The sequence below is a fragment of the Corvus hawaiiensis genome, chromosome Z, assembly GCF_020740725.1.
Source record: "Corvus hawaiiensis isolate bCorHaw1 chromosome Z, bCorHaw1.pri.cur, whole genome shotgun sequence".
In the NCBI taxonomy this organism is placed as follows: domain Eukaryota; kingdom Metazoa; phylum Chordata; class Aves; order Passeriformes; family Corvidae; genus Corvus; species Corvus hawaiiensis.
This window is the reverse complement of record NC_063255.1, coordinates 52,438,178-52,454,208: the sequence shown is the minus strand read 5'-3', so window position 1 is coordinate 52,454,208 and position 16,031 is coordinate 52,438,178. Positions and strand designations below refer to the sequence as shown.

Below are 16,031 nucleotides of genomic sequence, written 5' to 3'. Positions count from 1 at the left end.
TTCATCACAACTTCACATTAACCTACCTCTTGCTATGTTCAGCCCAAAGTGTGGTGAATTTGATCCAGCCCTAATGAACTGCTAGTCTTGTATGGCCTGAAAGCAACTTCACAAGAAAGCTTCCACCCCAGATGGAATTTTGCCATTGATTTCACTGGCAGCAATACCACACATCCTCTTAGCTTGTGAGTACTTGTCTTTGTTCAGGATGTCTATAAGAAAAGCTATTGCAGTATATGTCTAGGTTTGAATTTAAAGGGATTATTTATTCTGCATTTATTCCTCATGAAGACATTTACTCTTCACTCCAAGAACCAGCGTAATCCACTTCCAAATGTGCAGAACAAAGTGGTAGAAAGCACTGTGAGCACAGAGTAACAGCTGCCTCATGGGAACCTGCTACTCTAGGCTTGCAGAAATGATCCTCTTCAGTTCAGGTAATTTAATTTGCTATCTGAACTTGAATGGACAACATAAATGACTCACCCTAGAAGTGACAAGAACCTTCAGGAATTGAGGCATAATCCAGTCTCAACCCACATGGGCAAAAGGCTAATTTTCCTTATGAGAGATCTTTCTGTAACCCAGGGATAGTTCTGCTGCTTTCCCTAAGGTATCTGACTAGCTGCTGTAGCTGTAGTGACACCAGCCTGGACAGCTCATGAGTATGATGTGAACTACTATCTTGTTTCTCCTGGCGAACAGATAAGATGCATCACCGTACCCAAGTGTTTCTTTGAGTGTTCAGGTGAAGCATGCTCTTAATCATGACTGCTGGCATGCCATTAAAATAGGCCATATCTGAATTTAATTCAATGGAGACAGTTTTGAGGGAAGACAAGAAAAGAGAGATTAAAAATTGTAGGGACCCAGAGTGCCAAGAATATTTCTCTGCCTGTTTTTAAGGGTTCTTACCCCCCTGAACAACACTGTTTTTACCTCCAACCTTGGAAAAAATTACCAATGATCAGACAGGAACTAGAAAATACAGTGGTGTGAATTAGGTGATAGACTACTATGTAAGATTGTCACAGGGTGAAAAATTTATAGAGGTTTTGGGCTACTCTTTGTAGTAAATAGATAAGAGTAAAAAATATCAAAATGGAGGATTGTTGTTGTTCTCTAAACCTTCTTCTCCTTCTTCTACTACTCCATGTTCTACAGTAAAAGTAGTTTGGAATGACTGGATAGAGAATTCCGCAGTTCCTGGCTGTGTTACTGAATAATTGGTAGGAAAGTGAAAATAATGTACGTTTTTAGTAACTATTGGTTAAATTATCTTTAAAAGGCCGTGTAAATCTTGATAATTAGAGACTTCTCTCCTGCTTTCTGTGCTCTATGCTCTACCTGGGTCACGCTAGTGGCTCTGTTCCTCTGGTAAGACTTAATAAACAACTATCTGGCAGCATTGAAACTCAAGGAAAAGTCTCGGTTTATCTTTGAAACTCCTCGCAAGGACTTTTAGAAAATTCTCTCCCATCAGGAGGGATTTGATTTATGGCACGGTTCAGTGTCATAAAATCAAGAGGTAAGACTCAATCCTAGTTGTGATTAGTGAATCGGGCCCTCAAAACCAAGACAAAACAAGTAAAATAGGGCAAAAACTATTTGAGTACAGGAACTACTAGCTGACACAAGGATTTGGGGAGAATTTTTAAAAACACTCATAAACTGACCATACACTGTGTAGTAAGACATTTCATGATCAGGTGAAGCAGTTGAAATGTCTATGAACAAAATAAATTGGGAAGAAATATTAAATATAACAAAAGTATGAAAATACTTAAAAGTTTAGTAAAAAGTGATTCCTCCAAAATGGATTTGCTGTCAATAAATAATGAAACTAAGAACTTCCTTACCATTCAGGGCTACGAAGGAATCTGAAAGAAAAATAACAGGGGAAAAATCATTATTTCTATCTTGCTTTTTCTTTTAAGTAGTTTGCTGCTACTAACCATTAATGTTTCAGCTGATATTTATAAATGTGTGAATTTTACACTAAGGACCCAGGCAAAACTAATATTCATACATACCCACAAACAATGTCTGGCTTTGAAAGTGTTCATGACTGGCTCTGTACAGGAGATATGGGAGTGGGAAGACCAGTGCCCTCCCTGCTTTCCTTGCAAGTCCTAGTCTAAGGCAAAGCATTGCAGGGGATGCAGCCAGCAATGTGAGTCAATGAGGACAAAACTCAGGTGACCCAAGACCACATGAAGTAATAAGATCAGCTGGGTTAGCAGGGAATGAAATCTACCCCTGTGCAGTGTCAAGGGTCAATGCATCATTCAGGGCTAAAGAGGGATTTAAGCAGGGTAGGGGCTTTGTTGCTCTCTGCACAGAAGCAGATCTCTGTCCATGAGCACAATGTGCTGCTCCTGAATAATTTCCTACCCTTCTTTTATATGTAACTGATATCAGCTCCACTCCACTCCTGACTAACCTATTTGCCCAAGGAGAGCAGAACTGGTTGAAAAGGTCAAAGATACATTTTGGTGCTAACCCATTTTGCAGGGGAACAGGGGGAGGCCTATGTGTACACCTCCTTCAAAAATCTTTTTACACCTCCTTCAAAAATATTTGAGACAGTCTATATTACCCTGTCTTAGGACAGAGACTGAAATCCTTGTACTCCTTCATGCACAGTGATCACAGGAATTAATGGCTCTTGAATAAGGATGCACAAGGCATGAGAAGGCTCTGGCTTTCTCCAGAGCAGCTGGCCCACACTGTGTCCCATGACAGTCTAGCCCTCTGTTATTTTCCTCTGTATTGCAGAAGTAATGACTCTCTCACTGTACGTTGATTCCTCAGCTTCATCTGTTTTACTGCATCAGTGCAAATTACACTGAAAAGAATGAAAGTCTTGATTTCATGAGGTTTATAAATAATATTTGGAGATCAGAATTACATCAATCTCAGTGAGAACATTTGTAACAAGAGCTGTCCTGAACACAGACATTGGTATTCTTGAAGGCTCAGAAGTCAGCATGCGAAGTTTCTTTGCATGCAGTGCAAACTATGCACTTTTAAGCATTTCAGTACAAAACTGTAAATGTTTAAAGACTGTGTTTAAACTTCCAGCTCACGCTGTCAGTACTTAAGGTTTACCATTAAAATTTCTTAGGCAATGCCAATAGTACCTGACCCTTAATACCACAAGGTTGTCCAGACCGTATGTAAAATTCCCTAAGACTCACAAACTAAGAAGTTGCCATTTCTTGATCTGGATCCAAAATCGAAGATATATTTCACTGTCTCACAGTGCTGCATGGGAATGTAGTGCAAGTCACAGACTACACCAAGAAACCAAGCCACGTCTGCACATCTATGTAAACAACCCAACCACCATGGCTAATAAAGACAATGACCCCAATTCATTATGCCATTGCTGTAATCAATATCCTCTAGAGCTGAGCTTTTCTCATTATGTAACCACTCTGAAGTCCGATGTTTGTATAAATCACGTGAACTGGGCTATTTTCCTCAAACATATTTAAACAACCATTCTTCTTCTGAACCTGCATCATTAACTATATTGCTGTCTCTGTTGTGGCTTACGTTGCTACAAAAGAATGCCTGACAGGTACTGGCGATTTGAGGCATTCAGAAGGATACTGTGACACACGGTAAACAGAGGTAAAAGCTTTGCTTACTTTGGCAGTCACCCAGGCCATCTGTATTGCCACGTTCTACGTCCTGTTCAAATGCCAGTCTAAATAATAGAAAGAAACAAAACAGTATGAATAACAACAGTCATAGGCATAACCAGAAAGAAATTATCATGTGTTCAATTGAAATAAATCCCTGCTGTGAAACTGGCTATTTCTTTGAAAATTCCACACAAAGGCTGAAAAACTGCAACATACACATTTGAGCTATTCATCACTGTTTAATGATTTCTTGGCTTCAGATGATACTTTATATTACTACTTTTTAAAAATCCACTGCATGCCTCGTTACCAAGGGAAAAAAAGACTTGCGTTTTTTAAACTGTTAAATATATAATGTTATTGGGAGCAACTGTAACCCTACCTTAACCTTTGCACAGAGCAGACCATGTGCACTGGCACTTTGGTGGGAGAAGGAAGCCAACCCATGGGGCAGGTACTGTGCTTGAGGAAGACAACCTGCATTTCAGCAATCACTTAGGTATGACACTGGATGAGGCTGGAAGGCATAAGGTCCATCCCTCAAAAGGTGTTCCCTTTAACACAGGGGGTTCTACTGACAAACACATGTTTTTCTAGCTGACGAGCTCAGCTTATTCTCCTAACCTCTCTCTGTGATTTTGGATAACTATTGAAGCTGTTCTTCCAACTTCCTGTGTGGTCAAAGGTGAATGACAAGAACCTTGGAAAACTTCCAAATACAAGGCCTTGTCTATATTCGTATCCTGCCCTTGAGGCATAATTACCCTCGCAGACAACTCATTCTAACTCTGTGTTCTTAAAACACCTGTTCAACTGTCAGCTACTCCAGGAGGGCACCTAACATCTCTACCTCCTGTTGGCTTGCTTAAAACCTCACCAGATATCATCACAGCTGATCTGGATCCCCTTCCTAAGCACTGGACAGAACATAAGCTGCCTTGCTCACTTTTTGACTCCATCAAGCTGCACAGCCTCTGTCTCGATGGATCTATTGATGAAAGTGGCAGCTGCTTTTAAAAGTGAGGTATGGAAGTCCCCTGCAACTTGCCATGGAAGTTGAAGAAGTCTCAAATGCTTTTGGAGTAATGAAAAACTGATGTGGACACAGGTGCGTTTTAACATTACCCTACCAAATGTCAAATCAGGAACAGCCCTCACTTTTGTAGTCAAGCATATACAGACACATACGGCTATAGCATCTCCAGACAAAATAATTTGAATTGAAATAGCAAATTAAGAACAAGACAGAAGCACAGGGATTGTAACTTGTCCATTATATACTGAGGACCTGTACAGAAGCAGGGTTAAGTGGCATCAGATGTGGGACTGGCTGTCAGGGCTCTGTGATGTCTGCGCTACACTTCCACTACTACCTTGAGGGAGTATAGCTGTATACCTCAGAATGGGCAGTCATGTGGTGTGTCAGAAGTGGCCAAGAAATGTGAGCTCTGAAGTGGGTTTGGTCCCTGTAACCTTCACAGACTTTCATTATCATAAAATAATTAAATTCTACTGTTAAGCAAGGGGAGATCCAGCACTTCTCTAAACCCGTTTTAAGCCCTTACTGTGCTCTGTGATTCCTCTTAGTAATGTACAGTAAATTAGAAGGACTGGTTTTGTTTTCAGTGGACAAATTACTTCAGTAATTTAATTTGGATTCTATTGCCTCTTTAATCAGCTGTGATGGCTCCAGTGCAGGCTGGTCCAGACATATCCATCCAATTCGCTCCTTTCAATAATATGCAGACCTTAATACAGCTCTTTCAATTTCTTCTTCCTCCTCTTTCAGCAGTTACCAATCAGCTGACAGTTCACATCAAAAAAAATTTGTGAGACATTTCGGAGGTGAATGCAAATAAGGTAGAAACAAACACTTCCCACATTTTTCCCTCTCTAAAAGCCCCGTGTTTCAAATAGCTTTCCCCAAGACTGCCTGGCACCACTGCCAGAGTTCCACAGCCCGTCCAGCCAGAGCCCTTACTCACTTGGAGCCAAGGACCAGCTGCGTGCACACTCCGCTTTCCTTCACCCATCCGCAGTACGGGTCTCTGGACGCTATGCAGGCCCTTGGGAGAGAAGAGCACAAGCTGGCATTCATGAGTGCTCCAGCTTCCCCCCTGCACAGGCCTCTGACAGCCACCACAAAACACATACTTTTTGCATTTGCCGTGGCGCTCGCAACGTCCCAGGGGAACCTTGATGACACAGGTGGAGAAGGCGACGTACAGGGCGCTGCTGGGCTTGTCAAGCTGCATGCCCATGATCCGCTTGTCCTCCAAGCCATCATAGCTGCACCTGGTTTGGAGAAAAGTGAGATGTGGTTACGAGTGTGCTCTGCTGGGAAACCAGGGGAAACCTTAATGATCCCCCAGGCTGAAAAAAAATCACAAAAAACTGCCGAATAATCTGCAAGAAAGGTAGAATTGAATAAGTCAAGGAAAAAGAACACAAAACAGCCACTAAAACCACTGATAGACATATAAGCAAGTACTAAAAATGCATGGGATAGTTAAGAATTGCAGAGAGACAGCACACCAGAGAAGCTTCTGACGGCCCTTCATTTTTGTGTTTATTCTTCTCCAGCACTCAAAGTAGCTGAAATTTCTGCATGATTATGGCTCACTTCAAAGTCCCCTTAGGCATATTTGAGGAAGACTGAAATGTGGAAAATTTCTCTCGGAGAGCAGCTTGCTGCTTGTTGAGTTATTTGGAGAGGAATCAGGGTTTTTTATAGGATTAGAAAATTAATCTTCCTTTCCAGAACTTCACTTTTAATTACCCATCAGCTGCTGCATAGGATGGACTATTTTCTACACATACTGAATAAAAAAATCTTATTGCAATGTAGAGACTGATAAGCAGACATCCCCTCCCTAAGCAATTTAAAATTACTCAAAAAACTTGGCTTCTCTAACTACTTCCCTTTCCATGGGACAAGTTATTCTCTGGGAAATCAGAAGTTCAAAGTCACCCATACAGGAGTACAAAGAACCAGATACACACTTTTCAGGATTGTAAACATTGATCTCCTCCAGGAAAAGGCTGTCATTTAGGAAACCAGTGTTTCCCATCCGTGCCAAGAACTTCAGGATGATTCCCTTCTCTGACCCCAAGAAAACCACAGTGTAGTTCTGATACGGCCCAGCAGCAGAGTCAACAGCAATTTTGGTCAGGCGATATCTAAAATGATAGAGCAATTTCACAGATAAATCACAGAGATAATCACAGAATTGTCATTTATTTAATTCCCTTCTTCACATCAGATAAGTGTATGGTAGACTTCTAGCAACCATAAAACACATTTAAGCACTTTTCCTACCTGACTATAAGTCAACACAGACTGTACCAATTTGGCTCTTCAGGTGTTCAGGAATTTTCATGTGTTTGCATGCCCACATGTCCAATAGCTAGATACACAAGTGTCTAGAAGTTCAGAAAGCTGAACGGGTGCTAAGAGTCTGAGGGCATTCAGGAATTATCTGTCCAAAAGCCTGGTGATTTCTTCAGACAGGGATAGAGAATCAGCACAGTGAACTGTTTTAAAATTTCAAGCTCTGTCGCGTTAAAAGCAGCTGAACTAGATTCAACTTTTTTTTTGTCAGGGAAAGCTGTGTCAGTGCACTACAACAGTGAGATGCTAAACACCATTTTACCTCACTAAAAATAATCACAAAACTACCACCAAGCAACTTCAGTGCTGAGGTGATATCAAATCTTGGGATGGCACAATTTATGGAAAACAAGTACTAGTGATTTGGTACCAGTTAGATGGTGCTGCCTATCAAAGGGAAGCACTGTGGAGCTTGCTGTTCCCGTCTTTGGTTGGAGCTACAGAACCTGACATAAAAACCTGACAGAAAATACATTACTAAAACTAAGTCAGACCCTTCCAGAGCTAACTGCCCAACACAATACTCTACCCTTGTTCAGAGGAAGAGATGAAAATATGGCAAAAGTTAGTCACATTATTCCATTCACAGCTGGACAGTAGATAAGTAGTATAGTGACCACAGCAGAGTGAGAACGTATTTTGATAGGAAGGGGATGGTGTATTTAACACTTGCTGATTTATGAGTTTTTGTTCAAATCTGTTATTATTTTTTCTTGTTGCCATAGAAAGTATGGAGACTATGAGATTCCTCCTGCCTGTATGCTTCTGCAAACATTAAAGCTTACCAGTACATAACCTGACAGACATCTACGTATCCTGTGAACATATCCTGGCAGACATGTTTGTATCCTGTGTACTTATTCCTGAGGTGTCTGCTGATCCTTGCCCAAAGTTTTTACAGAGCTGTCTCAAACACTGAGCGATAAGCCAACAGACGGGTAAACCTTCCCTGCACAGCATTTCCTGCAACATCCATTTTCAGCATGGTGTGGCTGGAAAGGACTGAGGTCTTTCCTATCTTGAAAGCTGCTCAGGGAGTTCCGCAGCATCTGCTCAGCTCTGTCACCATTCCTAGCTGGATTCATGCCCAGGATACCAAGGACATTTACAGAGTTGGAGGGTATTTGAAGCAAGGCTATTAGCACAGCTTGACAGCTACAGCGAGGACAAGAGTTCACTTGGTGGTGGTACATACCTGACCATTGTTCTCAGGAACCAGGGTCGATTGACAATGGAAGGTACAGCCTCGTCCATCAGTGGATGTGTTTTGATGAAGTTCAGAGTATCATCTGGGAACTCATTAGATGTTACATATTTTTCTAATGATGTAGAGCCAGCACAGCAGCCAGGCCTATGTAAAACAAGAGAGTAAAGCCAGAAAACTTACTTGACATTGAGGGCAAGCTTCCCTTTGTGATGAAGCTCTCATTGAAATGTGACATACTTTACAGGAGTTTAACATGGAGGAGGATTGAGAAGTGTAGTGGACTTGCTCAGCCCCTCAAGGGAAGTCTAAAATCCTGCTCTATCATTCAAAAGGACTTCATGTGTCACTTAAGAGCACAGTAATTTTTTCATCAGGAGTGTTACACACAGAGTTTGTAATTTATCCATTCATATGGAACATAATTGCTGCATGAGTGCATTTGGCTTGATGCTTCCCACTGGCACAGTTCTGATCTGTGACTTGCCTAGCTGACTGCTCTTTCCTGGAATAAAAGCAGTCCCTATAATACAGAAGGAAGTTAATTTTTTTAACAGGTGTGAGAGAATACCACTTTCAGTCATGTCTGATAGAAAACAGACTATTGGAGAAGACAAACCTGATAGCATCCACGTAAACACCAGTTTTACCCTTTGTTCAATTTGGATGAGATGATATAAGAATGGTAGCACACTGAGGACTTTCACTGAAAAGTTATCTGTCATTCTTTGACAACCTAAATGCAAATCTGCTCACACTATTTCTAAAACCTACCCTGCTCCTCCTAGGCGGTAGCGCAATTTTCTTGCCTGGACATGCCATCTCTCAAAGGAAGCAGCAAAACAAGCAAACGTTTTGCTTGTTAATATCGTGTAGGTAATTTTCTCCAATAAAAGGTCCATTTAATCCCATTTTCTAGAGCACTACGATTCTTCAAACCTTTGAGCCAGTGTGAGATGGGAAGGTGAAAGATGGACCATTCACTCATAAACACACTGCATCATCCAATTTTCATCTATTCTGATGTGGGTAAAGGCACTGACATCAAGAGCAATGTCAACTTGAACAAATACAGGACTGGTCCTATCATCTGTGCTGCTCAGATTTAGATAAATATTCAAGCATTAAGTAACTAAATCTTGTATGGGAAGGTAGCATAGGATTTGAAGGAACTAGCTGTGTCAACAAGTCTGGTCCCACAAGAGCTCAGCAAGGAACATTACATGCAGACAATGTGTGCTCTTGTCTCTTCATATCCAAAATACTTCAGCTGTCTTGTAATTGCACGTAGAACTAGCAATAGATGGAAAGAAGGAGAAACCAAGGACACCACTGGTTTCCTAGGTCCTTGCAAGGGCATTGACCCATCAGGCAACATTCCCAGAGAACCTGAGGGAGCAGCCTGCACCTTCTGGCACCGTGGTGTCTACGGTTTCTGTGTATCTAATCCGGAGGCCTATTTACTCCTAAATCCTGATAGCATGATTGGATTAATCCTGTTTTAATCTCAAAACTGGTTTAGTCGAGTCAACATAAATCCAAGCAAACCCTGCTGTCTGGCCAAACAGGGAAGCAGCACCCCTGAAGGGCTCTGGTAGGTTTCTGAGAAATGTTAGGATCAATAGGGGCAGTAATGTTTCTGCACCATACTGAGATACCCAAATAAGAATGACCTTATATCAAAGGTGCCTGTCATGTACTTCACTGTGAGTTAGAGGAAATTATTATTTCTATTAAGCAGATTGATGGCCAAATGTTATGTGAAACACTGTTCACTATTCATTTCCCATTGTCTCCTTCAGGCTCAGGAAGAGCAATATTATCCCATCTTCATTGTAACAGTTAACCTGCTGTTGGCTCATCCCAAACTCACAATGCAACTTTCTCTTCCTCTTTCCCACTGAAAGTGATTTCGCCTTATTCTTTTCCCCTTCCCAGCCAATATATCTCAGTAAGGTCCAAACAAATGACTTTGGAGCCCTCATGCAGCTTTGCACTCCCAAGGCAACCTATTGTGTCAACAACTTGTTTGAAACACAAAATGAAGAAGAAAATCCTGCAACACTGCTAGAAGCTGCATTACTAAGGCTTAGACTGAAAACAGACACAGAATTTACCAGATTTTCCAGTCATCTCTAGGCTCTTCTCTTGAGTGACAACTTCAGAATAAAGATGGCACAGGGATTCTACACTTGGTAAATCCAAAACGTGATGGGCCAAATTTGGATTAGGCAGAAGCTCAGTGTCCACCATGGCTCTTCATAGAATCATAGGATATCCTGAGCTGGAACCGACCCATAAGGATCACTGAAGTCCAGCTCCAGCCCCCGCACAGGACACCCCAAGAATCACACCATGTGCCATGAGTGTTTTCCAAAAGCTTCTTGAGCTCCATCAGGCCTGATGCTGTGATCACTTCCCTGGGGAGCCTGTTCCAGTGCCCAGCCACTCTCAGGGTGAAGAACCTTCTACTGTCCGACCTAAACCTCCCCTGACACAACTTCTGGCCATTCCCTTGGGCCCTGTCACTGGTCTCCACAGAGAAGAGATCAGTGTCTGCCCTTCCTCTTCCCCTCAGGAGGAAGTTGTAGATTGTGATGAGGTTGTAGATTGTGACTCCTCCAGGCAAGCCAAGCGACCTCAGACACTCTTCACATGGTTTCTGCTCTAAGCCCTTCATCATCTTTGTAGCCCTCTTTTGGATGCCTCCTAATACCTTTAGATCCTTCTTATATTGTGGTGCTCAGCAATGCACAGAGTACTTCAGATGTTTTTTTCTTTTGAAATTATTTAAGATATCGCAAGCAATGTAAAACATGCACTAAAGTGGTAAAGCTTAACTGAGATAAATGAATTTATCTATATACATATCAATATCTCAGAGCAAAATGCCATTGGTGTAAATGAGTTAAAAAGTGTCTGTCAACAGCAACTTGTATGAAATGATACTTGTAAGAAATATGAAGAGTGTAGTAGAGGAGATGCATGCAAACACATGGAAGCAGGGAAAACAACTCATAGGAGGAATGAAGTAAACTGAATCTCCAGTTTGGTGGAATGCTCTTTTTTTCTCTCCATAATGCATCCACTGTGGCATTTAAACTGCATGTTAATCATAGAACAGCAAACTGCAGAACTGGTGCAGGTTTTGTAATGAGATATGTCCATTACTGAACCAATTTGCAACGTGTAACTCACACCACTCTTAAGTGATTACTCTGACCAAGTGGATGCTGGCCTGATTTATGTTACACAAATCTCATTTAAGTGGAAAAAATCTCAACTGCATAGTTTAGATCCAAATTCAATTCAACTTTTACTTTACTGCTGCAACATGTATGATTGTATCTGCACCTTACAAGGCTGTTCAAATTATCAAAAAAACTTTGTAGCCTGCATAAATGAACAGAACAATATCACTATACATGAAACATACCTGGGCTTGGGCACTCGTTCATCTGGAACTGGTGTCCATGTGGAATCTGGAGACTTTTGTTCTTTAAACCTCCCAGTAAACACATTGGCAATGTCAAGCATGTCATAGGCACAGACTGCAGAGCCAGGGATGCTGCAAAGTGACATTTCCCAGAAATTGTTACTCATTCTGCAGTTATGCATAAAACCTTGAGTGAAAAATATGCTCTGTAGAAGTCTTCCTGTCACAGGTTACTCAATTCTGAACTCTGAATCTGGTACCGACAGGAAAAGCCAGCCCCATGGAAAAGCCGGAATACCAATCAGCAGGCAGCTCCTGCCAAGAGAATTTAATTCAAAGCCTCTACAGAAAGAAGTAATTGCAATAATCTTGAAGAAGGGAAAGAATCTGTGAAACTCTGGCTATCACTGGCAATGCATGAGGAGTAATGGCCAGTCTCATTCAGAACCCATTACTTGGAAATTCTAAGTCACAACATCTCTCAGTACCAACTCTTGTAGTCCCTGCCATGCCTCAAAACCACACCACAGACAGTTCAGAAGTTGGTTCTAATCAAACTGGAAGTGTGCTGCAATGTGCTATTGACCTGGCTTTTACATGTAATTTGTTCATGCTCCCACAGCCTGACATCCACAAAGGGCTCCCAGTGAAAAGGAGTTAACTATGCTCAGGAATTTGCTCTACTCAATGAAATGTAAAGAGCTTATAGAAACAAATTTGATGTTTATTTTAAGATCATAGCATTGCAAATTTCAACTTTTTGAATACTTGCATGCAACTGCATGACAGCATTGTCCAAACATAGCTATATTCTTACCTACATACTTTCTGAAAGGCTTAGGGGTTTACCATGGTCAGTCGCTTGGAAGTATGAAATATTCATTTATCACTCATTCCTTTTTTTTTGTACGTGAACTACTGTATTTGTGTCTGACTTCCATCACTTAATTTTATTGGGTAAATAGCACGAACCCAGCTGGCTGAGGCTTTCAATACTGCTCTTAGCTAGTAGGTTATTACACATCAAAGAAAAAATGTAGGAACTATAATACTGTTACAGAGGATTAAGCTAAACTCCTAAAGGTATATAAATTGATAAAAAAACAACCCTTTGAATAGTAAAAAATTTCAAAATGCTTTTTACTGAAGAAAAACAACAAGTAGGGAGACAGTACAGTAGTCTTACTTTGATCTCCACAGGTTTGTCTTTTTATATGGAAGGAAACTTTAAAGCTCTTTATTAATTGATAGTACACAGCAGGAGTTTTAAAAGGAGGCAGCCATACTTATGTTGATATAAGAGATGGTCAAGGATTTATTTGGACACACAGAGGACCTCTAGAAGACAGCTCAAGATCCACTCCAGCTAGAATATTTTGCACATTGCTGAATTAAGTCCTAAAGAAAAAAAACAACCATAAAATCTTGGGGTGTGTTACACACAACTGAAAGTGCTGACACCCACGCTCAACACACAACTACACACTGATGGAGGCATTGCCATGGTGAAAGGACTGCAACATCTTTTACTCTGGAGGGTGGCAGATTGCAGGATGGAGCACTGTGGGTCACAGCCAAGGAGGTCCAAGCCACCTCTAAACTATTGGACTAAAGCTCATCACTAGCTTCTGCCCAAGTGACCTCTGATGAGACTGAGGAATCTCTTTCACTTCACTCTAGAAGGAAATTTTGTTCCAGAGACCAAAGGTATTTCTTGCAACTTTACTTTAGTGGAGGAGGAATGGGAGAGATGGTTCCCTGTCAAAAGTAGGTTTCATAGAACTACAGAATCACAGAACATCCTGAATTGGAAGTGACTCACAAGGGTCACTGAAGTCCAGCTTCTCCTGCACAGGACACCCGAAGAATCGTACCATGTGCCTGATAGCATTGTCCAGGTGGTCCTTGATCTCTGTCAGGCTTGGTCCTGTGACTACTTTCCTGGGGAGCCTGTTTAGTGCCCAACCACCCTCTGGGTGAAGAACCTTTTCCTAATATCCAGACTAAACCTCTATGACTCAGCTTCCTTGAGTCCTCTTAGAGGTCACCAGAGAGCAGAGATTAGTTCCTGCCCCTCCTCTTCACCTCATGAGGAAGCTCTGAACTGCTGTGAGGTCTTCCCTTAGTCTTATCTTCTCCAGGCTGAACAAACCAAGTGGCCTCATTCACTCCTCATATGACTTCCCCTCAAGCCCTTCACCATCTTTGTAGCTCCCCTTTGGATGCTCTCCAATACCTTCAGATCCTTCTAATACTGTGGCACCCAAAGCTGCCCCCAGCACTTGAGGTGAGGCTGCCCCAGTGCAGAGCAGAGCGGGACAATCCCCTCCCTTGCCCGGCTGGCGATGCTGGGCCTGATGTCTCCCAGGACACACTTGGCCCTCCTGGCTGCCAGGTCTGCTAATAAGCTGTCTCCAAGAAGATATGCCTTCCTGTCATCTTCAGTGTCTGGCAAAACCTTGAGCCTACAAAATAGTATTTTTCTTTTTACACCAAGTACTTAGATTTTAAAATGCTTAAGGAAAAGAATTATTCATGACACACCACAGAAAATACTAGCAGAGTGGGAGGACAATCTCAATTTTGAGATAATTGTGAGATACAATCTATTTTCTGATGTTGCATCTCTATTTGTTCACCTGTTTTTACTATGCCAGATTGCATGAAAAGAGATCATTTTAGTTTAAGCCTGTATTCCCTATTGGTGGCATAATTATTGCATTGCAGTTCCTATTGTTTTGATGTCAAAAGCAGTGATTATAGATTACAGGCCCAGGCTTACTCGCATCTGAAGTCAGTCCTAGCTTTGACCAAAGGTGGCAAGGGTACAGCAAAACTAAATGAATTTCATCAATAAAATTCCTCTTTCAGCTCAAATGTTACTCTGTGAAACTGCGATATATTTTGTAATTAGAATGCTACTATTTTTTAAATTTCTCTGGGAGTTCACAATAATTAGATACAGTTATTCTTCTAATAACTTCCAGAGAAACATGCTATAAAAGTGTAAATGTAATAAAATCTCTACAGATGAACGGATGCTTTTGGATAACCATGCAAACAATGTTTTGGGTTAAACACAGAAGGTGTTCTGGGGACCCTCCTTTCCAGCCAGCAAGACCTTGGTTCTCCTGGGAGAGTCAGGGGGCAGCAGGGTCAATGCAGGGTCAAGGATCAAGCAAGAGTTACCAGGGATGCATGAAATAAAGAGAAAGAGATAACGCGGTTCTTGGAGGTTTAGATATAAACAGGACAGACTCAGTCCTTTCTTTCTGAGGAAAAAATACCGTATTTTCTCTTTGGAATAATACTTTGCAAGTTACAAGCTGCAACACTTCTTGGTGGTTAGTGTGAACTATTCCCATAAAGAAAAGTATGTCTGAGGAATGTGTCCAGATAGTAAATGAGTGAAAGCTGCTCCAAGTCATCAGGTATGAAATGCAGTAAGCAATACCAGGGTACCTTGAAATTAAACACAAACTATCGGTAAGCACAGAGTACATAAAAATTACATTGTATGAGCAATCACTTCTTGTGCTTGCATAAAGTAAAAAGAAAGTGCAATGGAAAGCAAAACACAAAGGTAAAAGGTAGAAGGTTAAAGGTTATTGTGACTATTACCTATTATATGGAGTGGAGAATGTTGCTAAAACAACATCCCGGCCATTGAAATGGATAACATCTGTAACTGACTGCAGTATGTTAAAGTAGAAGTGTGAGTCGCCAGGAACTGAGCAGTTCAACCGAGCCTTGAGAAAGGAAGTCCACTGTTTTTCCAGCACTCGCTGAGATCCTCCCATGTCATTTTTGCAAACCTGGGCCACCCTCGGGAAAACCACCTGGAAGGAATAGAGCAAAAATAATGGAGAAAATTAAGTGTTTGCTTGAACTAAAGACTTTGTTGGAATACTGCTTTTAAAACACTTGGAATAACACAGCAAGGCGCTTAATTTAATACCACTTTTCTATAATCTGTGACAAATAAGAAACAGAAAAATTAGGCTTTGGAACAGTGTGCTATGAAAGATAAGACTGTGGCATTTACTATACAGCCATAAATCCTTCAGGAGATCTGTTCTCAACCCATATAAAACTTATTTCCATACAGACTGCTTAGCTTTCTATTTCCCCAAACAAAAGCACATTTCATATTCACAATCCCTGCAACCCACACTGCTGCTCAGATTCTTGTGTTTTCAGCACTTAAAAACTATGCAAATCTTGCTCGGCTTTTATTCCTGCTCTTCACCTTCGTGACCTTGGTCAGCTTTTCTGACTGCTTAGTCAGAGAGCTATTGTGAAATTAGCAAAAATGCAGAAAGCGTTTAATTATTCTTTGCAGAATGG

At 41.3% G+C, this 16,031-nt stretch overlaps 1 protein-coding gene across 6 annotated transcripts in view; it reads right to left on the bottom strand.

Annotated features, from left to right (window-relative positions):
* The window catches only part of SEMA6A (semaphorin 6A), a 119,180-nt gene that overhangs the window by 34,025 nt on the left and 69,124 nt on the right, over positions 1-16,031 (bottom strand). For 4 of the 6 annotated variants that reach the window (XM_048290638.1, XM_048290642.1, XM_048290639.1 and 1 more), the window contains 9 exons: positions 15,306-15,523; positions 11,685-11,816; positions 8,240-8,395; positions 6,657-6,833; positions 5,808-5,948; positions 5,639-5,719; positions 3,657-3,715; positions 1,860-1,880; positions 1,677-1,727 (listed from right to left, as the gene is read on the bottom strand). In XM_048290638.1, coding sequence (XP_048146595.1) covers positions 1,677-1,727; positions 1,860-1,880; positions 3,657-3,715; positions 5,639-5,719; positions 5,808-5,948; positions 6,657-6,833; positions 8,240-8,395; positions 11,685-11,816; positions 15,306-15,523 — 1,036 coding nt within the window. The remainder of the gene's footprint in view (positions 1-1,676; positions 1,728-1,859; positions 1,881-3,656; positions 3,716-5,638; positions 5,720-5,807; positions 5,949-6,656; positions 6,834-8,239; positions 8,396-11,684; positions 11,817-15,305; positions 15,524-16,031) is intronic. The other 2 variants (XM_048290641.1, XM_048290643.1) reach the window with 1 other exon arrangement.